The 24,910-nt window shown below is 40.8% G+C and overlaps 2 protein-coding genes across 2 annotated transcripts; one reads left to right on the forward strand and one right to left on the reverse strand.

Moving 5' to 3' along the window:
• The first annotated feature begins 230 nt into the window (after positions 1-230).
• On the forward strand, positions 231-4,621 carry gjb7 (gap junction protein beta 7). Its single transcript, XM_019125988.2, is given in 5 exon segments — positions 231-1,588; positions 2,643-2,779; positions 2,781-2,915; positions 2,917-3,144; positions 3,146-4,621. Coding segments are annotated over 4 exon segments (774 nt in total). The 5' UTR covers positions 231-1,588; positions 2,643-2,656; the 3' UTR covers positions 3,434-4,621.
• A 346-nt stretch (positions 4,622-4,967) lies between these two features.
• znf292b (zinc finger protein 292b) lies at positions 4,968-23,180 on the reverse strand. Its single transcript, XM_042747122.1, is given in 10 exon segments — positions 4,968-7,060; positions 7,062-11,808; positions 11,811-12,474; positions 12,560-12,701; positions 12,869-13,005; positions 14,233-14,435; positions 14,565-14,700; positions 17,180-17,258; positions 17,369-17,523; positions 22,922-23,180. Coding segments are annotated over 10 exon segments (7,926 nt in total). The 5' UTR covers positions 23,084-23,180; the 3' UTR covers positions 4,968-5,559.
• Positions 23,181-24,910: the final 1,730 nt, after the last annotated feature.

Raw genomic sequence — 24,910 nt, forward strand, 5'->3', positions numbered from 1 at the left:
TAAGTTCATGATACATCCATATATTTATAATATTGATATTTCTCCATCAATAGTTTGAATCAGAGTGCCAGCTGATGTCTTCTCCAGATGTGAACTGATGGACTGGAGTGCTGTGGATTACTTGTGGATTATTGTGATGTTTTTATCAGCTGTTTGGACTCTCATTCTGACGGCACCCATTCACTGCTGAGCATTCACTGCTGAGACACTGATGCAGTGCTACATTTCTCCAAACCTTATGAAGAAACAAACTCATCTACATTTGGGATGACCAGAGGGTGAGGACGTTTTCATTTTTGTCTGATTTATTTATTTAACATCATATAGTCTGGTGCACTGAAGACGTCCATCTCTGCTTGTCATAAGACACCTTCATTGGTTCAGTTTATATTTAAATGCATTCATTTTATTGATTCTTCTTTTTTTTTTACAGCGGTACTTTGTACCTCACACTTCAAATGATCGAGTTATGCATCCTGCTCATCTCTACATTTATTAGTCCCTCATACAAACAAAACTGATGAAAGAGCTTTATGATTAAAGCCTCAGAAGACTGTATGATTATATCTGGTGTGTTCAAGTGTGTTCAGGTTCATACCTCGAGTCTATTGTTAATATCATTACCAGAAACTGGCCACTTTGTGCTGCAGTGTTTTCATTATTGGTTTTTCTTCCTTTTTTTATCGTTTGTTTGTCAGTCTGTATATTGATGAACTGATAATTGTATTAGAGCCAGCACATCTGAAGAAGAGGTTTGTCATAAATACATCTGAACATAAATGAACGATGCACATGAAAATGCCTCTAGCTGATTAAACAGAGCCTGATGACGTCTCTGAGGTGGAGCATGACCAAAGATGATGAAAACAAAATCCTAAAAATAAGACCAGTAACACTAGTTAAGAGCATAAACACACTTTTCCCCTGACTTTTAACACCTGTAGCAATCACAAATGAAGGCGTTTAACAGCAGACTGGTTTTCTCTGCTAGTAGCTCATCAGTAATTCATGCACACGCACAAACAGCCTGCGGTTTCTCATTAAAACTGCATGCGTAACCTATTGGGTTACACACATCTACAGGTTCACTTTATGTGTCTGCAATAACCCTCATTAATCTGCATCAGTGCTACCTGTGAAAGACAAACCCACAGCACTCTTCATACAAACAAACAAATCATCGACGAGTCGTTGTCCTGCAACATTTTACATGTGAAATGACTGAGTACCACGACGTTTGAATGGTTGCAGATGGGGAAAGATGCCGTCTACCAGCTGAATGCTCTGTAACTAATAATGCGAGCGCAGTGAGCGTCTGTCAAGGGCACGAGTGACTGTTTACACTGCTAACACTACAGGCTATGAGGCTCACAACACCTCGTGCATTCAGCAAGCACACCAAAACACTGTCCTGTCAGCCGGCTCAGAGCAGAGCGTTTCCAGTGACACAAGAGTCCTGCCATAGTAACCAAACAGGTGTGGCACCTACGCCAGGTGTGTCTGATTATCATATAGCAGAGCGAAGCAGCTCTCGGAGCATTTACAGTCTGTCAGCAGCAGAGCAGAAGGGAATCAGACTGCATGAAAGGTAAATACTTAACATTTATTGGCTTTTGTTCAGAGAAGTATCTCACACGAATGGTTCTTCATCATCACACTTGGCGAATAAAGCTCAATCTGATTCTGAAATCTAGATTTGACAATGCTCTCTTGATAGATTATTATGGATTGTAAGTATACCTGTCTAAAGAGTGCAAACATGACTTTAATTGTCATGTTATGCTCTTAAAAATAAAGCTCCAAAGGGGGATTTGGACAGAGATGTCACAGTAGAACCATTTTGGTTCCCCAGAGAATCTTTTGGTCTTTAAAAGAACCATTTTGTCTTACTGTGAACAACATTTTAATCATCTGAAGCAGTGGTTCCTGGAGCCCTCAACACTGTACATTTTGCTTTAATCAAACACTTGACTCAGGTTATCAGTTTATTTGTAGAGAATCCAAGAGCTGAAATGGATGTTTGGTGAAGTAGACATGCAAAATGTTAGTGGTTGGGAACCACTGATCTAACAAAGCTTTTGTCCAGTGAAAATGTTCCGTGGATGTTAAAAGTTCTTCATGGAACCCTTTATTTTTAAAGGTATAGTTCAAATTCAGTCATTACTCACCCTCGTGTCGTTGCAAACCCGTAAGACCTTCGTTCATCTTCAGAACACAAATTAAGATATTTTTGATGAATTCCGAGAGCCCATAATTTTACTTAGGAGCAGGAAGGAGGAGAAGAATCTTTGAATAGTTATTTTTGTTTTCTTTCTGCACAAAAAGTATTCACATAGCTTCGTAATATTACAGTTGAACCCCTGATGTCACATGGACTATTTAACGATGTCCTTACTAAGTTTCTGATCCTTGATCGTGTTAGGATCCTTGCTGTCTATGGAGGGTCAGAGAGCTCTCAGATTTCATCAAAAAATATCTTAATTTGTGTTCTGAAGATGAACGAAGGTCTTAAGGTTTGGAACAACACGAGGGGGAGTAATTAATTACAGAATTTTCATTTTTGGGTGAACTTAACCAACCTTTTAAGAGTGCACACAGTGATTTGAAGACACTGAACTCTTAGTTTCCCTCTGACTCCGCAGCAGCCCGATGAATCATGAACTGGGGATTCCTGGAGAATGTGTTAAGCGGGGTGAACAAGTACTCGACTGTCGTCGGACGGGTCTGGCTCTCCATCCTCTTCGTGTTCCGCATCCTGGTGTACGTCGCCGCCGCCGAGGCAGGTGTGGAAGGACGAGTTCAAAGACTTCGTCTGCAACACACAGCAGCCGGGCTGCGAGCAGGTTTGCTTCGACCGCTTCTTCCCCATCTCTCAAGTGCGGTTATGGGCCATTCAGCTGATCATGGTGTCCACCCCCGTCGCTGCTGGTGGCTCTGCACGTGGCTTACAGGGAGCACAGAGAGAGCAAGTACAAGAGGAAGCTGTACCAGGACAAAGGCAGCATCGACGGAGGGCTGTTCTTCACCTACATCGTGAGTCTCATCCTCAAGACGTCCTTCGAGGTGGCCACTCTGCTGGCTTTCTATTTCCTGTACAGCGGCTTCCACATTCCCCGCTGCTCCGGTTGTGATGAGAGCCCCTGGTCCCAACACGGTGGACTGCTACATCGCAAAAGCCACCGAGAAGAAAATCTTCCTTTATATCATGGGCTGTATGTCTATACTGTGCATTGCACTGAATGTGGTGGAGATGATGTACATCATATCGAAGCAGTGCTGGAAGTGCTTCAGTAAGAGGTACGCTCCTGTGCATGAAAGACGGCCTCCATCCACACTCACTCTCAGCTCACCGCCGCCGCTAGCCGTGTCTAAAGACGAAGGCCTTCATTCTGCGCCGGCTGGAAAGGCAAGCCCAAAGCTTTCTGCTGCGTGAACGCTTGGGCGTTTTTTAATGCATGCTACACCAGTTCCTCTCCGCTGATGGCTCGCAGACACCAAGGAATCACAAGAACAAATGCAAATAACAAACTAGTCACGTAGAGCTATGTTAGCATAACAAACAAAAGTATGAACTTTCAAAGGGGAAGAGAAAACACTTCTCAAATCTTTTGTTTGAACTGTATTCCGGGCAGAAATTCTTGCTATTTGAGTAGCATCTAGTCAAATTAGATGTCAGCATGCCCTCATACTCACAAACCATCAACAAGGATGACAAAATACAGCCCAGATTACATTAAACACAGGTTCATTTGAAATGAGGGAAAGTATGTCTTGTGCGGGGAACATTAAACTACTGACTATTATCAACTATTGAAACCAAACCTGTCAATTTTATTAAGACTGTCATATCATGTAGCATATTGTTGGGCCTGCAAAGTTTATGGTCATATTATTATATTTATTTTTGTATGATAAATAATTGTGGTACTGTCCAATTACAGAACAAGATGAAACTGTAAAAATATGAAAAAATACCTTTCTTTAGATAAATCTTTAATTACATTGCAGACCCTTAACCCACCCTTACTTAATCACGCCCCTAACCCTATCCCTCCTCAAGCAGCTTAAGTGATTTGCAATACAATGAACGCAAGTACATCATACCAAACTATTCATTACTTTAGATGTAAGTACACAGTAGTTAAAACATCTAATATAAAGTGGAACCAACTGTATTTAGGAGGACTGTTTCTTTTACATCTTGAAAATAAATATCCTTGTCGGATAATCATGGTGGATCAGTGCGTTATTAAACATTAAGTGGCTTGAGAAAGAAAGAAAAACTAAATGCCTCAACTTTAAAAGCACCTACCACTATAGACTGACATACACTATATGGACAAAAGTATTGGGACCCCTCCTTCTAATGAACAGGTTTGACTGCTTTAGTAATTTCTATGAGTACAAATATTAATGTTTAACCATATAATGATATTCTAGGGAATTGTGTGCTTCTAGTTTTATAGCAACAGTTTGAACAGGACCCTTTTCTATTCTAGCATGACAATACCTCTGTGTGTAAGGCAAGGTTCAAAAAGAAATGATTGATTGAGTCAGTGTGGGAGAACTTGACGGGTCTGGTGTGACTTTAAATGCAGACCTTGAGCCAGAAACTCATCACCAAACACCAATCACTTATACTTATGGCTACAGTCATTTCAGACACTTCCAAAACTGTTCCAACAGAAATGGAAATACAATTTTTAAATACACAAATTATGTTTCCATCTTTGTTGCCAGTTTTAAAAGTGCCCTTTTCTTTTCTAAAGAAGGGGGTGTCCCAATACGTTTATCAAAATAGTGTATATATAGTCAATAGATAAACTCTTTTTGTTTCCATGTATACATGGTATAATTGTTTTTTTATACTGAGCTAATCATACGTTTGATCCCCTAAACATCCCTCATAGCAGTTGTATAATTTCAATAACCATGGAAGTAAGAGTAAGGATAAGACCAACACAGAGTAACAAAATGCAAGCTGTATTAAATTGGTTGCTATTGATTAACATACAGACTGCTGGTGGCAGTAGTTGATCAAAGAGCCACACACAACATTATTGACAAATTTCAGATTTACAAGGTAAACAGGACCAAAACAGTTACGAATTATACACAGCACTACATAACATCATAATTGATAATGATTCACTTTCAGCTGGACAGAAAAAGTCCAATGGAATATTAAAAATTACGAGTCTATCCAACACTCAAAAAAAAAAAAAAAAACTCCAAAGGCAACAGAAATGTGCTGAACAACTTCATAAGGACATACATGCTTTAGAGGTATTTCATCATCTACTGCAACTATAAAGTGAGCTTAACATACACAGTTCTGTTAAGTAATAAACATCGCACTAGGGACCTTTAAGATAGTGTGTGTAGTGTTTTCCAGATCATCAAACATCCCACAGCTTCTTGACAAGAAACGATCGTTCAGCGTTCACCTCCAGCTAGAGATCAACTACCAGGTACAACTCATGATTGGACACTGGTGTGCAGCAAGTTAGCCATCGACCTCATCCTGAGTTCAGACAACATGACACGAGGGTCTGTACATTAATCCTCTTTTTCAAGGATCACCGTGGGTCGCATTTCATGAAGCTGCTTGAGAAGTATTTCAAAGACGCTGGAAAAAACTTTCTGGACCTCAAAGGTGACGTTGCTGAGCGAGGTCAACTTCTGGGGATTCTTAAATTCAACAAGTTGCAGGACTTCTCTCGAATGCAATTGGGCATCAGATCTTTTGCACACAACAGTCGCAGTCTTCAGGTGGAAAGCAGCCATCTTTTTGCGTGCGTTTCCGTTCAAGGGTACCGTAGCTTTTCTCTTCTGGGATGTCTTCGATTCTTGCAGAAACTGAAGAAAGGACACCTCAAATCCCATGGGCTTGAATGAACTCAGTGGTGTATTTTGACCAGAGGCATCTTCCTGTGCCATGGTAGTGCTGGAGGACGTGGAGTCTGAGTTTAAGTCCACGTAACTGACTGCAGAACTCCTTGTGGTTCTTAGTCTTGTCACCCTTTTAGGTCCGAAGGACTTGTCTGATTCCCTCTCCCCCTTGCGTGGACGTCCTCTCCGTCTCTTAACTACCACAGATATTTCCGAGCAAGTGTCAGTAGAAGGCTTTCCGTCGGACAGATCGGCATCCTCTGTGCTTTCTTTCTCAGAAGTAGACTTGGAGAACTCGGACTCACTCTGGCCAGGCTCAGCGACTTCCTCATTCTCAGTCGTCTCGATGGAGCTCTCCTCTGAATTATCCGTGTCGTCACTTCTGGAAGCGATGCGCTTGTATCTAGATCGGGGTAACTTTTTACAGTATATGAAGTTGCTCCTCTGTTCTTCCAGATACTGTTTTGGGAGTCCATGCTGAAGATAATGTTTCATTATATTTCGCTCAGAACTGGTCACCGTTTCGCAACCCTTTATCATACAAGCGTACTGCAGTTGCAAGTGTTTGGTGCACATTGCAGAAGCTTCTTCCTGTGTTTTCAAAATGGGTTTCCCATATTTGGTCCAGTTATTTTTATTGACTTTTCTCTTTTTAACAGCTCCCTTCTTAATGGGTTTCTTGTTAGTTTCCCGGTTTTCTTTCTCAACAACGTCAATTTCATACTTCCTGGGACGACCGACTTTAACCCCACTCTTGCCTTCCCGTGGGTTCATGAGCAGCCGTTTGTACACGTCTTGATGTTTTTTCATGGTGTGACGCAGTAGATTTGACCGTGTGCTGTATGCGCATTCACACCCTTCCATCGGGCATCTGAACATCCCCTCCACGGGGTCGACTTTTGAGAGTTCGGTTTCTTTATGCTCTTGATCAAAATGGCTGATATATTTCCAGAAAGCAGTGAAGGTCTCTGAGCAGTTTGGTTGATCGCACTGGAACCTGCCCAGGTTGATACTGCACATCATGGCACCTGCTTTCTCAAGGGTTATTTTATGGAGCTGAAGGTAGTGCTGGAGCAAGTCTGGAACTGACTGAAAAATGCAAGAACAGTCTTTGACTTGACACCTGAACTCATCCACCTCCTGATGGTCCATGTCCAGCTTTTCTCCTCTCTTCACTTCTATCCTTGTCCTCGGCCTCATCTTCATTCTGTTCATCTTGGCTGTTGACCTCAAATTTAGGCAAAGCAGACTGGTGCACAGCTTTATAATGTAGGATCAAATTGTGTTGAATTGTAAAAGCTGCCACACAGCCCTGGTGAACACAACGGTAAGGTCTGTAAGGACTGAAAACGTCATCGCCCTCTGGTTTTTTCTCTTTCGTTTTTTTGGGAGATTCTTTCGGTTTTGCCACTCTCGGCTTACTAGGAGGTTTGGGCTTTTTGTCCAAGGACTGATTTAGTGCTTGTACTGGTGCTGGAGGATTCTGGGTAAAAGGGGCTATGGGTAAAATCTCTTTTAATGGGGACACATGGGTTGGACTACAAATGGTGGGGGACTTTGTGGAAAAAAATCCTTTTGCATTCTGATCCATCCTTGGAGTGGCTGAAGAACGACCAGACACAATCACTGATGGCTGAATTGGCATCTGATTTTGTGGAGTTACTGTCGGAGTTCCCACTGCAAGACTTTTGCCTTGAGACACAAAGGCCGATTGCTGGACAAGCGAAGGAGTGATGCACGGTGATATTTTTAGATTATCATCTCTAGTGGAGCCCGATGCACATGCAACATTGTTCTGCTGTTGACGTGCATCCATTAGTGGAGTGTTTTTAACTGAAATGGGGATCTCTGGCACTGGACAAGGGCTTCCTCTGTCACGCTCTGGGAGCCTGTGATTGGACTGAGACTTAATTTTCATCTTCTTTATGTCTTCCTGTGAAAAGTTGTGAACTGTCAAATAATGTGCTTTGAGGTTGGAGTTGCGTGTGAAAGCCTTGGAACATTTCTGACAGCTGAAAGGGGCAACATTAAACTGGTCTTTCACTCGAGTAAGCATGTCATCTGTGTAATTGTGCAGCTTGACGAGGTGTTTAAAAAGAGCATCTTTTGTCATGGCACTGTAAGTGCAACCATTTGTGTCACATGCAAATGGTTTCACATAACTTCGTACCTCACTGGGTAAATCTTTGGACTCTGGCTTATTAAGCGGTTCATCATTCACCACAGGACTATCCACAGTTCTGGTAACCTCACTGATTTCTCTGTCTAGGTCAAGCTTCTCAAGAGCTTTTTGGATTTCCAACACTTCATCCACATTGGTTATGGATGTATGGTTGGACTGATCATTGATAACACTTCCTGAAACCGCAGATGAAATGGCGTGAATTATGCTTTCATTTGAGCTCACCTCACCCAATTGCGAAACTGACTCAACAGAGACTTCGGCTGTGTTTCCCGCAGGTTGCTGCTCACCTTGAGGTTCATTCTGGATCAAGTTTGAGATACGCTGTGGATCCCCACTGATGGGACTTGCAACAGACATTTGGGAGCAGGAACTGTCGACACTCGATCCACGAGGCAAGCTGCTTTTTTTGTGTAGATCTCCAGCCAATATCTGTTCACGTAGTCTTTCTTTGACACTCTTTTCAGACACCAGGTTTTGAGCAAGTCTTGCCATGGCTGACAGAAGTCCATCATTTGATAGCTCACTTGCATTGCTGTTGGATGTTTTTTCCTTGATATCTTCCATTTTGTTTAAAGTTTCAGCTTGAAGAATTTGACTGACATGATCTGATGAACCACTATTCAGGCTTGATGTAGATTGGTCATCAGCCAACAACTGAGAGAGAAGAGGATCACTGACACTCTCATTAAACAGCGGGTCAGACATCTCAGAATAACTTGCTTGTAGTTGATGTTTGACACTAGCAGTGTGCTGTATGACACTAGTTTCTGACATACGATTGCTCTGAATATATTGACCACACGGGTTTGAAACTGTCTGCTGTTCTTGTCCAGAGCTCGCACACAGGTTTGACGGGCTTTGCTTTAACACTCCTCCCGTCTGTTTGTCATTGCTAGTGTAGGTGCCATTGGCTTGGGGAAAAGTGACATTCGGGAATAATTTTGGATCAAGAGGTCCCTTAGGCTGCGGCAGGTTCACATATGAAGACGATGTTGGGTGAGGTGAGTTAAGAAGATCAAGAAATGAGCTGGGGAGGTCTGCTGTCAGGTCAGCTTCATCAAATGGCTTGCAATGCACCCGCTTAGATAAATGTCCTCCCAGAGATTTGGGACTCTGGAATTCTCTATAACACCTGCGGCAAATGAACTTGCCATCTTTAATAATGGCAGGCCATTTTGTTCTGCTTCGCTTAACTCTTTTGTTGTCCCCATCACTGGACACATTTCCAGTGTTACTCTGAGAACTTGGAGAAGTCCCGTTTGATGGGGGAGTTTCACTGTTAGGAAGCGGTAAACCTAAAGCTGTCTCTCCAGGTCTCTCCAACTTCACCAAAGAATGGGTATTGGTTATTGCAGAGAACGATTCATTGTTTGTTTTCTGCGGGTAAGCTGCTGAAGAATCTCTGGGAACAGAATTGTTCAAACTGTCAGTGAAAGGGGGCAACACAGACATTTGAGCAGTTCCCAGATTTGTCTCTGCTACCGAATTAACGGCTGCCACCACATAAGGACTCATGACTTGTTGCGGTGGAATGAGATTGCCAAGTGAATGCAGACTGTCATCTGAGGTGCCATTGAGTTTTTGAACACTGTCTGCTTGAGCTGGTGCTGGGTTAACATTAGGATTATTATGCGGTTGTAGAGTAGTATAGCTCATTGCTCTCTGCTGTGCATTGTCACTAGAAGCTGCATTCAGGTGTGTAAAATGACTGCTAGGAAGCGTGTTCATGTTTTGGGTCACTGACTGAGAATGACATGTCTGTTGCTGGTGTACTGAATTATTCCTGGGGTCCCACAAATGGTCTGCTGCCATTTGAGGCTGATTTGTGCCATTTCCAAGCTGAGAGAGAACAATAGGATCTAATATATTGTCCATTTCATTGGTACGGATATGCCCTGGGGAAGCGGTGACGTGAGAGGAGACAGAAGGATAGTTGGAGTTCGTACAGTTGCTTAGGTAGGGAGGAGGCTGGACGAGGGGATTCTGTGTCTGAACACAGGGCCCAGGGACTCTCTGGCCCAGCTGCTGTTGTGGTTTGACAACTTTATTGTGACTTCCATTTACAGGAACCGATCTGAGCGTGGACTTGACCGCCGCATTGTTCTTCTTTGCTAGTTTCCACTGCGTGTAAAAGTCGGGATGTACAGCCTTCATGTGTTTAGTAACACTTCTGTAAGAGCTATAGTCTCGAGTACATGATTCATGTGGGCATTTGTGTCTCTCTTTCTCTTTCACCACTTGGGCAATGATCGTGTCTACCAGTTTCACAGATTTGTTTTCCAATCCTTGTACATTATTTGGCATGGAGGCCATTTGTAGAGGAAGCGTCTGAGAAACTGGAGGAAGCATCTGACCCAACGAGACAAGTGGTGTTGCATTGTGGGAAGTCTGTGTTGGAGCCGTCATGTTACTGCTGTACATGCTCTGATATGATGCCTGAACTGGAGCCAAAGGATTAGGACTGTACTGCCTAAATAGTTCACTGCTACTGTTGTATAATGGAGTAGCACCTGAATCAACGGCCTGCTGCTGACCGTCAGCTGGTGGGACAGGCAGAAAGTCCTCCAATACACTCTGGTATGAAGATGTAGACGGCATGGGATCTGAATCACTCATCAAGGCCTCCAGAAGAGATTCTTCTGGTCTATGCTGATTTAGATGAGGCACGTGAGTGCCCACGGCTGACTGGCCCAGGTGGTCATTGACATGGGGCATATGCTGATGGATGGGATTTTGATGGATGTGTTGTTCAGGTTTACTTGTCCCAGAATGGACACACTCTTGAGCAGAAACCGTGAAAGCGCTATTTAGCATTTTTTCAACAGAATGCTTTACTATCACCATGCCAGATGGATGATCCACCTGAGAGCCTGTGCCAGTGTCATTCAGATGGGTGACTGAGAGTGAGCCAGGCTGAGCACAGCCCTGATCATTTAGATTGGAGTGATCTGGATGAGGTTGTGCTGGTTGAATACTTTGACTGTCAGTGCACTGGCCTTCCACTTTTGTGACGTGGCCCTCTGCATGGAGGTCTAACTCAGACTGTGAATGAAACACTTTACCACAGTCTGGTGCTTTGCAGGTAAATGTTTTATAATGCTGTGCCTCATGGTCATACAGCTTGTAGGCTTCATTAAAAATCTTGCCGCAACCCGGAAACATACACTTAGCCTTGAAGACCGGGTGGTCTTTCTTATGCACAATAAGTTCGGTATTGGAGTCAAAGCTGGCTTTGCAATTCAGCTGTATGCAAATGTATGGTTTGGTGCCACAGTGCATCTGGAGGTGATCGTTTAGGTGATCGACACTGACAAACTGACGACGGCAATACTGGCACACCACTTTTGTGCTCTGCATTTCAAGGAATCGCTTTGCTTCTTCGTTGTCGCCATGATCCTTCACATGGGCAACGAGATTGCGGAAATATTTAAATCCCCTCCTGCAGCTATGGACCGGACAAATATTCCCTTCACAAGAGTCATTGGCATCTCTACTGCTAAGTTTGTTGGACTGCCCACCACAGTTATTTTTTGTCTTTTTCACTTTTTGATTTTCACTGCTTTTAGCTTTCAGGGCAGCTATGACAGGAGCCGCTGTTTTGTTGGCTAACTGCTTGCTAGTCTTCATTGCAGCGAGACGCTCTTTGCATGAAAGTTTCACATGTGATGCAACGTGTGGTTCAAGAGTCTCTCTCGTTTCGAATGTCTCTGTACATATCGGGCAGGTAGCGCTTTGAAGTGAGTCTGCGCATGACGCACTATACGGTGACCAAGAAACTCCTTATCGCATAAAACACAGTACTGCATGTAAGCTTGCCAATTTCTGAACCTAGCTGAGACAAACCCTTTTTCTCTCAACTTTTTCAGCTCTCTGTTTTTCTGTCTTTGATCTGCTATTTCATTTAGTTCATTTGTTGTATCCATGAAACGCTGTGAGACTTCCTTGAACTCCTCGCTAAATATGCTTGTCTCTCCGCCCAAGCCCTCAGGGTCACCGTCGTTCAGTTCATCAATGGAGGACACAATCGAGGCCTCCTCGCCCATAAGACCTAAACAGTGGCGTTTTAATGCCTTCCAGTTCCAGAACTCAGGATCAAAAGGCCACTGGGTTTTGAGGACTAAAAGGAGCTCACAGCGCAGAGAGTTCGGTACTGGTAGATCTTCCTCGTCTAGCTTCTGGTCTGGCTCATTGTAAAGAGTTTCCACCGCATAGTAGGAGTCCACGGTTGGCTCCAGGAGAAACTCTGTCAGCTGGCAGGCCCTTTTGACCTCCAGGTCTGAGGGTAAGAGGCAGGAAATGGTTTTGCAGACAGTGGCCTTGGTGCTTCCTTCGCACGACTCCAATCGCAGAGCTCGTATACAGAGCTCAACGCAAGTCGAAAGTCCAGCTTTGTCCATCTGGTGATTTAAAAAAAAGGTATCTTGAGTATTTAGCATCACGTTTAAAGTTAACTGCATGAAGTGAGAAAAAGAGAAGGCTCACCTCTGACTGGATGACTTTAATGAAAAAGAGCAGGTGGAACACAGTCTTAGACAGAAAGGACATCTGACGGCATCTGTCCAAAAAGCCTTGCTCTGAAGTCTCTAATCGTTTGAGCAGTTTCCCCCAGAACAGAGTCAACTCCCTGCCAGAGAGACAGAAAAAATTAATAAAAAAAAAAACAACACACAAAAAATCCACACTTATATAGACCCTTTTAATAAAATAATCATAATAGCTGGAGCAAATTCTTATTTGTCATTTCCTAACTCTACATTGATTATTTTGGCATTGGTAATGTTTGTGACTTGCCAAGCACAGTAGGAGTCCTCTTGAAGAATCTGACGGGTCAGAAAACCAGAACACAATGTAAACGCAGCTTTCTCATCACCGTCAGCCTCAAGGTTGCAAATCATCTCTAAAGCATCACGACAGTCCACTCTTGAGAGCTGAAAAAGAAATGAAAGAAATAACACATGTAAGACATCTACTAAATAAAAAAAAAAATAAAAAAATGTACTTCCAAAACAACAATAAACAACAATCAAACACAACTCTACAACAAAATCAAAAAATGAAATAAACAATTAATCATTGAACATAATAAGATTATACTTTCATAACTAATAAATCTGAAGTGGTGAGATGCAGACATAGAAGCAAAGTTTTTGAACGGTAAGATTCTAAATGTTTCTTTTTTTTTTTAAATAATTCTCTTCTGTTGACCAAGCCTGCATTTATTTGATCCAGAATACATAAACAGTCATATTGTGAAATATTTTTACTATTTAAAATAACTGCTTTCTATTTGAATATCTATTAAACGGTAATTGATTGCCGTAATATCTTCAGTGTCACAAGATCCTTCAGAAATCATTCTAATATGCTGATTTGCCGTTCATTATTTTTATTATTTTTTAGTCAAAACTCTTATAATATCACACTCTTATAAAAATAAAAAAAAAATCTAAAAATCCATCAATCAAATAAAAAAAGAAATTCTTTTAAAACAATACATACAATCAAAAACAATAATCTTTTGCAGTCAGTATAATTTATTTTTCTGGTAAAGAAATTATAGAAATTAACACTTATTTAGGAAGGACGCTTTAAATTTATCAAAAGTGATAATAAAGACATATATAATGTTTCTATTTCTGATAAATGCTGCTCTTCTGAACTTTCTATTCATCAAAGACACCTGGAAAAAATAATCTACTCATCTTTTTTCCACATAATAATAAATGTTTTTTGAGCAGCAAAATAGAATATTAGAATGATTTCAGATTATGTGACTGGATTAATGGTGCTAAAACTTCAGCTTTGATCACAGAAATAAATTACATTTAAAATATATTCAAATAGAAAACAGTTATTTCAATTACTAAAAATATAGTAGTCAACATTTGAAGTGGATCAAAAAAGTTAATCAAAGCTGTCCCAAGACAAGAATGCAATTTGTTTTTAGGTTTTAGGACAGCTTTGATGAAAGGTTTTGGTCCTCTTCAGATGTTGACTAGTGTGTTTTAAAATGTTAATGCTTCTGCTGTATTTTGGATCAAATAAAAGCAGGCTTGGTGAGCAGAAGAGAATTCTTTAAAAAACATTAAAAATCTCACTGTTCAAAAACTTTAGACTGGTAGAGTATATTCTCAGCAAACCGTCCAGTGTCTTACCTCTTCCATCACAACATCCTGAGGAGCAGCAGTGCACAAACAAACCAGGTACATCTGCTTAAAGTGTCCCTTCTCCTCAAAGTCCGAGAGCTCAGCACAGGCCTTGGCCAGTGAGGCAGCCTGATCCACGCGGCTCTCTTTGATCAGGTGCTTCACTCGCATCCGCAGCAGTGCTTGTCCTTCCACAGCGAGGAACTCACAGACTACAGAGAAGAAATAAACACTTTTTAATGCTGGTGTATTACAGATTGACAGCTTAACTCTACCAAAATGTCAGTTCTGTTGTCAGAAGAAGAGAGAAAGGTAAACGATCTGAGGATGACGAGCAGCACCTTTCTCTGGCGGTGGCATGTCGTTCGTGAGAATGCCCTGCAGCGTAGGATTGCTCCAGACCCCTTGCTCTCGTGCGATGCTGGAGAGAATCATCAGATTACTGACGCCCTTCTCCTGGACCAGAGGATGGGCCATCTGCACAGACATGACAGCACTCAGAATAAAACAGTGGAAAATGTGCATTCGTGACCCTGGACCACAAAACCAGTCATAAGGGTCAATTTTTTGAAATTGAGATTTTTACATGATCTGAAAGCTGAATAAATAATCTCTCCATTGAACCTTTGTGAAGTTGGCACACCATAAAAAGAAATAATCCCCAAAACTATGCCATTCATTAGTGCTGATTTGTGCCACAAAAACGAACGTTTGTGCTGGTTAGAGGTTTGAGAGGAATATATTCGACGTTCATTTCAACAGCACAAATCGAGCACAAACGAATTGCATCAGTTTTGTGCGATTTAGACAAACTGGAGTGGAGAGTGACGTCACGGCACCCGAAAATATTTAGGTTATATCTACGGGAGGAAAATAGATACAGTGTTTGTTTTAACACGACACCAAATCGGAAGGCACAAAGTGAACTGCGCCTGGGTTTGGCGCGATTTGGGCAACATGACGGGTGGAGAATGACGTCACAACCACACAGGTCCAAAAAAAAATAATACGTGTTACGATCTCAAACAAAACTAGCACAAAACATTCTTTTTGTGGCAACAAGTCAGCAACAAATGCACAGCAAAAGAGAGAAACGAAATGGCCATATTTTTGGTGATTATTTGTTTTTTATTGGGGTGCCAATTTGCCACGGAGATTCTCCATTGATGGTATGGTTGTTTAGGGCGGACCATTATTTTGTCTGAAGATACAACTCATTGAAAAATCTGGAATCGAGGTGAGCAAAAAAATCTATCTAATATTGAGACAATCATCTTTAAAGGTTGTTCAAAATGAGTTCTTAGCAATGCATATTACTAATCAAAAATTAAGTTTTGATATATGTTTACGGTAGGAAATTTACTTAAATATCTTCATGGAACATGATCTTAATATCCTAATGATTTTTTTGACAAACATAAAAAATGTATAAAATTGTGACCCATACAATGTATTGTTTGTCTTATTCGCTACAAATATATCTGTGCTACTTATGACTGCTTCTGTGCTGCAGGGACACATATAGGGGTGGACAATATGGAAAAAAAATATCACGGTTTTGTTTAGAAATATCACGATTCACGATTTTATCACGATTCTTTGTCATGTTGGTTTTACTATTGTGCAAGTTGTCTGAGCATTACAGCCAAATTAATTTCACCAATTATAAAGACAAACGCCTTTCACTAGTAAACAAAAAAAAGAATGTGCAGAATTTTAGTAGGCCAAAGGAGGGCGAAGATAAAAATCTGTGCTTCTAATCATTTTTTAATAAACCAAATATAAAAGAATGACAAAGATACACATTACAACTACACATAATATACAAATAAAACAAGCAGTGTTTTTTTTTTAGGTACAGTAGGTGTATTTAGCAGAGCATTCAAGAAATTAAATGAACAAAAAAAAAAATAATAATAAAAAAAAACCCCACTAAACTGATTCTAAAGCAACTGTATTAAATTTCTTCAGTCAAGAGCAGCCAGTGATTTGCTGTTTTATTAACGTTAAAGGAATAGTTCAACCAAAAATAAAAAATCTGTCAGCTGTCTGTCAATTCTGTCATAGTGTTTTATTTTTATATCACCATTTACTCACTCAGAAGTGGTTTTAAACCTAAATGAGTTTCTTTCTTCTTCTGAACATCAATGCTATTCTGAGGAACGTGGAAAACCACACAGTTGCTGCTCCACAGTGACTTCCACAGTATGTTTTGCTATCAAATTCAGTGTGGACCAGCAACTGTTTGGTTACCCACATTCTTCACAATACCTTCTTTTGGGTTCAGCACAAGAAAGAAATTAATACAGGTTTGGGACAATATGACAGAAATGAAATTTTTGTGTGATCTATCCCTTGACAGTAATGACAGTCGGCTGCATGTTTAATAGGCACACTGTCCCTTTAAGACCTGCACGCATCTGATATACAGGCACGCATACGTTTTTCTCTCAACTGTTTACTTTAACTTTAGACATAACCTACTGCGTCTACATGTAAACCTTGTGCGTTTTGACAGTATTAGTGCAAAAGATAACAGTTCAATAATCAGGAGTGTTTGACAGTCTTTAGCGTGCGTGCTTCAGGTGTATGCGGCGCTCAGAAAAAGCACAGGTCAGACCAGCGCGCGAATGAAGCATTTAAAAGCACACGCAGATAACAAGAGAATAACACTGCTGTGAATGCATGTTGCCCTGTACAGTATATGATGGAGCCGCCAGAACTGCAGCTGATAGAATGTGTGCTGTAGAGCGATACTACCATATTTCTTCAAAAGCAGACCGTGGAGACATTTTTATCGTCCACGATCAAATATCATCATATCACACACCCCAGTCACAAATGTTGATGACTTTGAAGTTATGGATTTAGGATTTACTTGTCCATTACTGTAGAAGACATCAAAGCTGACCAATGCAAATACCAGTACCTAAGAACTTCAGTCTGGTCAATTTACCTGGACAGATGACCTGAACCTGTCCCACAATGCATCTGGGATACTCCGGGGCAGAGTAAGCAGCAACTCTGCACAACTCCTACAGAAAGAAAGGCAACAAATACTTCTAAACTCAAACAACAAAGTAAAAAATAACAGAAAGAGACGGATAGAAAAGACAAGCAGCTTTTTTTTCAAGTGCATACTTACAGCGAGAGCCTCTCGAGCACGACTGGCACCTCTTCACACGGGGCAGAAAGGTACGGCGACGCCTGCGCAAAGCTCAGCAGTGCAATGATGTAAACCTCCAGAACTGGTAACGGCTCCTCGTCTGTCTTCCACAGACCGGCATACTCCACCAGCGTCTGCAACACGCACACATGCACACGTCAATACAACCGCACCAGCACATGTATGACACTCGCTAGGGATGAGCAGGGGCAGTCCAGAGAGGCAGCGATGTCACAAACATAACATTATAATGACTAATGAGAGCGCTACTGCAAGAGAGCTTGTGATTGGTTGACTGCTTTAGTGTTTTCTTACAGCAGACCAGACTCTGAAGGTCAAAGGTCATCGTTAGGACACGACCTGCATTTATCCCTAAATCATCAGACCTGCCTGCATTGATACGGACCAAGGCTAACGCTGACTAAAAGGCTCATTTAAATTTATATTACATACAACAGTTCAAATATTCATTTTTTCAAAGTCTCATAGGAAATCATACAGGCCTATGTGATTATAAGTTAAATACGAATGAAAGATTGTGATCTTACATCATAGGTAAAAAGAGTAGTGAATAATGAAGACAATTATGCCATTAATCATAATTACTGTATGACTAATCACATAATTTATCAAAATGTGACAGCCTCATTTATAATGCAGTAGTGTGTAATTAGGGAGAAACGGATATTACACACTGATATTGGATGGGTATTGGCCAACATGCAAAATGTATCAGGATCTGTGAATGAAAAGCATCCAACAGAGAATTCAAGAGTGATTGTGATCGTCTTCGCATCAGTTAAACGGGCCGAAAATGACAAATCAATCAGAAATATCAGGGCTGTGAGGGTTTTATGTTTTTCTCAGTAAATGTATTTCTAAAGCTGCTGCTGACATGAAATGTTCACCAGATGTCGGTAACAATCCAAGTACTCCAGCCATAGAAAGAAAAAAATGCAAATAAGTTCAGAAGTTCTGTGTAATATAGTAGAATCACAGTATTGAACACATGAAGAAAGGGAGGCGCAGAAAGGCATGGAAAGCCAAGACACCGGCTGAAATCTACCAGTAATTAGAAAGCAATCCTGCCCTCGTCAGTGCAAATTAATATTAGCTTCAGTCCCCACACCTACAGTACCAGGATGAAGAAGATGAAACAAGGCTGGACAGTTCAGTGAGACAATGATCCCAAACACAGCCAAGGAAACTCTTGAGTAGGGCTGTGCAATATGGACAAAAAAACCTATCACGATTTTTTGATCAATTTTGCGATTTCGATTTTAAATCATGATTTTGACACACACAGACATGCTTTACAGTCATAAATGCATTCAGTATGAATCTGAAACATATTTCCAAAACAAAACCAATGAGAGCTTTATCAAAAAGTTGTAACATGTCTCTAGAACAGACATAAGTCAAAATAATCACTGCGTAAAGGTGTTACAAAATGTCTAGACATATGGCAAAAAATAAATAAATAAAATAAACCCATGTCCAGGGATTTATATATATATATATATAATTTTCTCAATCATCTATTAACAAACTTGCTTTAGCACTTCCATCAGTGAACACGCAGCCTGCAAAACACTAAAATAAATATAAAAGAAATAATACAATTAAACAAGAAAGTAGACAAAACACTATCGAACTCATTATAATCAGTGATGCTACACTGGATGCGGCACGAACTGCCTCGTGCTGTGTGTGAGGTACTGACACAGAGTTCAGATGTCCTGAAGACACAGACAGACTCAACCTGTTGAGATGGCTCCAGATCACCGATCGTCTAAATCTCTCTCAGTCCTTCCACACACATGCACCTGCTGACTGACAGCACATCAGAGAGCGAGTCCGACTGCTCTCGCTCCAGAAGTGTCCCTGCGGTTTCCCTCCAGATCTCAGCCGTCCCTCGAATGAACACGGTGACATTCTCCAACAACAGCAGCCTACAGCATTCCCTCTCATCCTCAGCTCAAAAAACAGATGTCTCACAATACCCCGCATCTACACATCACAGAGAAACAAAAATAAACTTCAAAATACAGAACACTAAAGTCAAAGAGCATCAGAGCGAAACACCTCACTGCAGCGCAGGACAGACACACACATGCTACCGAGAAATAAACTTCAGAAGAGCAAACACTGATCTTAATGCTCTTCCTGAAGTCAAGGTGATAAAAGCGCTGTGCAGGGATTGGTAGATGATGATGTGCAGCTAGCGGGGGTGTAACAGCACACATTCACAGTAATGGTCAGTACAGGTCTTTCAGTTCAGTACATATTAGAGCTGAAATGATTCCTGGAGTAACTCGAATACAAAAAATCATTGAGCCAAATTATTCAAATATTAGTTTAGTCCATTTACTGTAAGTATACACAGAATACTTACATTATTACTGACACACAACCCCATAAACACTGGAGCACAGACTAAAAAATACACAGAATACTTACATTATTACTGACACACAACCCCATAAACACTGGAGCACAGACTGTAAAAATAAAAAGGGCTGGACATATTTGAGACTGTAAATCAATATGGTGGCTAGTTATGATGTCCATACATAAGCTATGTTTTGTGAAAGATTAAGTGCCATTCATGCTGATTATCTCATTCTCTCTCTGTGACACACACACACACACACACACACTCCCCATAGTTATGCATAAAAATACCACAGAAAGAAAGTTAGTCAATATCACACGAAGAGTGCCAGTGTTCACCTCCAAAAATCAGCATGATTACAAATGTGTTACTGACTGTATGCAACTGTTCAATAAACAAAGTTAATATTAAGAGACTTACGTTTTACAGTCACGGTCAAAAGTTTTGGTAGTGACATCAATTGTGTGTTTTGCAAAGTTTGCTGCTTCAGTATTTTGGAAGATGCACGGATCATCACCAAACTGCTCATGGATCGCTGGAAGAAGTCACTCTTGCAGGATGTCTTGATACCATTCTTTATTCCTGGCAGTGTTTTTGGGCAGACTTATGAGAGAGCCACTCCCTCGGTTGAAAACCCCCCTCACACATGGATGATCTCAGGATGCTTCAACTAATAAAAAACAAAAACACACATTATAGCTCACACCTTCTCCTCTCAAAAAAATATATTCCACAAGACCAAAAAACAAAGTCAGAAGGGAGCTTCATCAGAGAAAACAGCTTTGCTCCAGTCTTCTGCTGTCCAATCCCTGTACTTCCTGCAGTCTTTCAGTCTGTCCTTGTCGTGTTTCTTGGAGAGAAGTGTCTTCTTTGCGGCTCTTCTTGACACCAGGCCTCTGTCCGAGAGTCTTGTCCTCACTGTGTGTGCAGATGCTCTCACATTAACCTGCTGCTGTTCCTGAGCGAGCTCTGCACCGCTGGAGACACGACTCTGCAGCTGGATCCTCAGCAGGAGACGGTCCTGACGCTTGCTGGACACTCTGGGACTCCTGGAGACTTCTTCTGCAGTCAAACCTCTCTCATTGAAGCTCTTGATGATTCAGTAAATGGTTGTTTCAGGTGCAATGTTCTCTGTAGAAGTTTCCTTACATGTGAAGCCATTTTGATGCAAAGTGATGATGGCTGCATGTGTGTCTTTGGAGGTAACCACTGCTAACAAGAACACCATGATTTCAAGCGCTTCCCCCTCTTTTTATATCAATCAGTCTGCTCTTACGATCTAATTAGTGTGATAGTGATTAAGCTGACTAGTATTCATTCACACTATTACATGTGCTGCTGATACGATTAGTCAGTTAATATTAGCTCATCATTGTGTGTCAGGATCAAAAAACAGTGAAATTTGTTTTGTTTTTTTGTAAAAAGTTCCTTTTTTTTGGCTAATGAAGCTTTCAGCAATTCTTTAAAATGAATCTGATCACTCGACACAATAATCTAGAAACGATGTGAATGAACACCACAACAGCTGAAGCAGCAAACTTTGCAAAACACACAAATTATGTCACTGCCAAAACTTTTGGCCACGACTGTAGACACTATATTGGCTGTTTTCCTCTATTTCACCAACAATAATAATTCCAAACACAGCCACAGCACAGTTTGTGTCTCTGAGCAGCATGACAGTGTTTAGTTTCTGAATGAATCAACTGTTAAATGATTCGGTTCAATCACAATGAATCACTTACTAACAGTGACTTTCTGTCACCTACTGGTGGTTTTAACTTCACACTCAAAATATCTTTTCAGTTTTAAAATGCCTGTAGATATCAGTATTCACCATTTCATGTTTAAAATAACAGAATATTATTTATGCATTAGTAACTGCAGGTGTTCAAAGTTCCCTTCCTGTCCACTGATTTTTGCCTCTTTCAAAAGCCACAAACCCTTCCAAGAAGACAGAGAAGACTTATGTCACGCTTTTTATTCATTTTTATTTCATTTATTTTTTATTGATATATTTGCATTTCAAATGTAATTTGGCAATTACATGCATTAAATTTTCATATAATAAAGCAAACAATTCATCCAAAAATTAAAAAAATTAAACAAATATACAAATATACCCAAATAAACCCATCTTATCTTCAATACCATAAAAAACAGAAAAATGACTTCTTATCTGATTACTTGATTACTAGTGCGTATTAGGGGCTGAGCAAATAACAGACTGAAGATCTCTCCGGGTGTGTGATCAGATCACCTGCTCTCAGACGAGCAGCGTTTACTACACAGAGCCAGTTCACTAACCACCAATGACACTATCAGATACAATACTGATATCATGTAGCCTGTCCGTGATCTACAGAACACTAGAGAAATAAAGACTAGAGATGAGCACTGTGCCAAATTTTAGTGAGGTCTTAATTATTTAATGCATGTTTAAACAGATCTGTTATGACAGCCACTGGCTAAATGAATATATTTCAACAACAAATAGAAATGTTATAATTCATAAGTTAATGTGCATTAGGTGCAACTGACATGTTTGTAACTGAATGTAGGTTCAGTCAAACCCAAGGGATGCATGAACCGTGATATTCGTAGCTAGCAATCGATTATGTTGTAACAGTTATACAGTCCATGCTGACACTGAAGCGCAGGACATGAGAGATGACGCTGATGTGCAGTGAGTGTCAGATTATCATGTTCAGTGCTGGTGATGAAAGGCTGCAGTGTGCTGAGGATCTGACACTCACTGCACGTCACTTTTATCTACAAACACTTCATGCATCTCAATGCACTGCATTTTATTTCCATGTGCAGCTAGTGATGCGTTATAGTGATGTGCAGTGGGGGACAGGGCAGGGTGTGCAGTGAAGGACAGACAGATGATGATGATGATGATGATGATGATGATAGCCTCTGCAGCTGCGGGTTTGTTTACAGTGCTGAGCGTCATGCACACACAGCTCAACGAGGCTCTGAATCGACTCGGAGGGACTGGCTGAGCCTCTGTAAACACACATCACAGCAGAGCTCCGTCTAACGCCGCGGGAGGTCGCCGGGCAGCGCGTGCACTGCTTTACTGTGGCTGTGTGCGAGTGTTTACGAGCTGCTCGGGGACAATCTGCGCTCACCTGACAGAAGTCGTAGCAGTACTGCGACGCTCGCTCGGCGGGAGACTCCTGGCTGGTCCTCAGAGCCGCCGCTATGTCCCCCAGTCGCGTGGTGAGCGCGTTTAAAGCGCTGGAAGCGTCGCTCCGCTCGCTGCGGTCCTGCTCGGCCTCCTCGTCCGCCATCTTCACTTGCAATTCCGCCGCGTACGCACAGCGCGTCACGTGACACCCGATCGCCGTGCGTGCTGACGTACTGGCCGAGTCACGTGACACTGCCGACGGCGGTGCGCTGGGGTCAAGCGTTTCTCATGTACGCAGCGTTTTGTAACAATTTATGACCTAGAAGCACAAACACAGTCATAAGGGTAAATTTGAAATTGAGATTTATGCATTATACATAATCTCTCCATTGATTTATGGTTTGTTAGGAGAACAATATTTGTCTGAGATACAACTATTTGAAAATCTGGAATCTGAGGGAGCAAAAAAATCTAAATATTGAGAAAATCATCTTTAAAGTTGTTCAAATGAAAGTTCTTAGCAATGCATATTACTAATCAAAAATTAAGTTTTGATATATTTATGGTAGGAAATTTACAAAATATCTTCATGGAACATGATCTTAATATCCTGATGATTTTTGGCATAAAAGAGAAATGTATAATTTTGACCCATACAATGTATTGTTGTCTATTGCTACAAATATACCTGTGCTACTGATGACTGCTTCTGTGCTGCAGGGACACAGATAACATTGTAAACAGTGGTCAGAAAATGTTTGGACACTTGGGAGTTATAAACTAATGCCCTGCGTGAAGAAGGCTTCTGTGTAGTTAAAGTTAATTAACAAAGAAAGACAGACAATTAACCCTTAAAAACCCAGGCCTTTCCATTAGATACACTGTACAGAAAGTAAAGGTGAGCACAGCTTCTTAAACCAGGAAAGAAAACCTGTATAAGAAAGAAACTCTGTCTGTGAGCTCTCCATCATCTGCTCTAAAGCAGTCTGTACTGTTCAAACATAGCATGATCATTCATTAACAACAAATCCTTCTGAGTATCTTTATTATAGCCTGGTCAGGGTAACAGCATTCTAATACTGGCAAACAGATGGAAAGTTGGACACAAACTAACTGAAACATAGCAGAATTCATGAAGTCCATTGACAGAACTTACTGGAGTCCATCAAAAGATGCCAGCACGTCCTGTAGGATGATGTCTTGTGTTATTTCAAGTGATTTTACAGAAGAAAAACAAATCAGATAAAGTGATTATCAGTGAAAACAATATTCCCAACATCTTTTATTTAGAACATTCAAGGGAAGATAAAAATGAAGGAACACCTGGGAATTTTGTCAGGACAGTGACTAGAGAAGTGACTTCAGATCCACCTGTGTGTCCACTAATATGACTTCTGTCTTCATTTATTCAGTTTATTAAGACACATATGAACACATAAGAACATGTACTGCATAGTCAGGGTGAGCCAGCCTTAACTGTGTTACTTCTGCTTTTGAAGCATGTGCTGGGTGTTGTAATGACTGGATAATATATTAATAATTGATCTTTCAGCTAAAGTGTAGAAATGTTTGGCTGTGCAGAATGCAGCAAGTAGAGACCTTTAAAGAAATCATTAAGTAATGATCAAAATTATAATGTTGTGGCTTTTAGTCTCTCTCTCTCTCTCTCTCTCTCTGTCTCTCTCTCTCTCTCTCTCTCTCTCTCTCTCTGTGTGTGTGTGTGTGTGTGTGTGTGTTAGCTTTTATCCTATTTTTAGCCTTCACTTTCAGAGGCATATTCACTGCTGGACAAAAGTCTGAAATAGTTAAAATTTCATAATGCTTTTGTCTCTTCTGCTCACCAACACTGCATTTATTTGATAAATATATAAAAATTAATTAATAAATAAAAATTATATTAATTAACAATTCATTTAAAAAAAAAATCAAGTAAATAAGTATATAAACATAAATATATAAAAATATACATATACACATAAACACTACATAC

This window comes from Cyprinus carpio, chromosome B20 (assembly GCF_018340385.1).
Source record: "Cyprinus carpio isolate SPL01 chromosome B20, ASM1834038v1, whole genome shotgun sequence".
Classification (NCBI taxonomy): domain Eukaryota; kingdom Metazoa; phylum Chordata; class Actinopteri; order Cypriniformes; family Cyprinidae; genus Cyprinus; species Cyprinus carpio.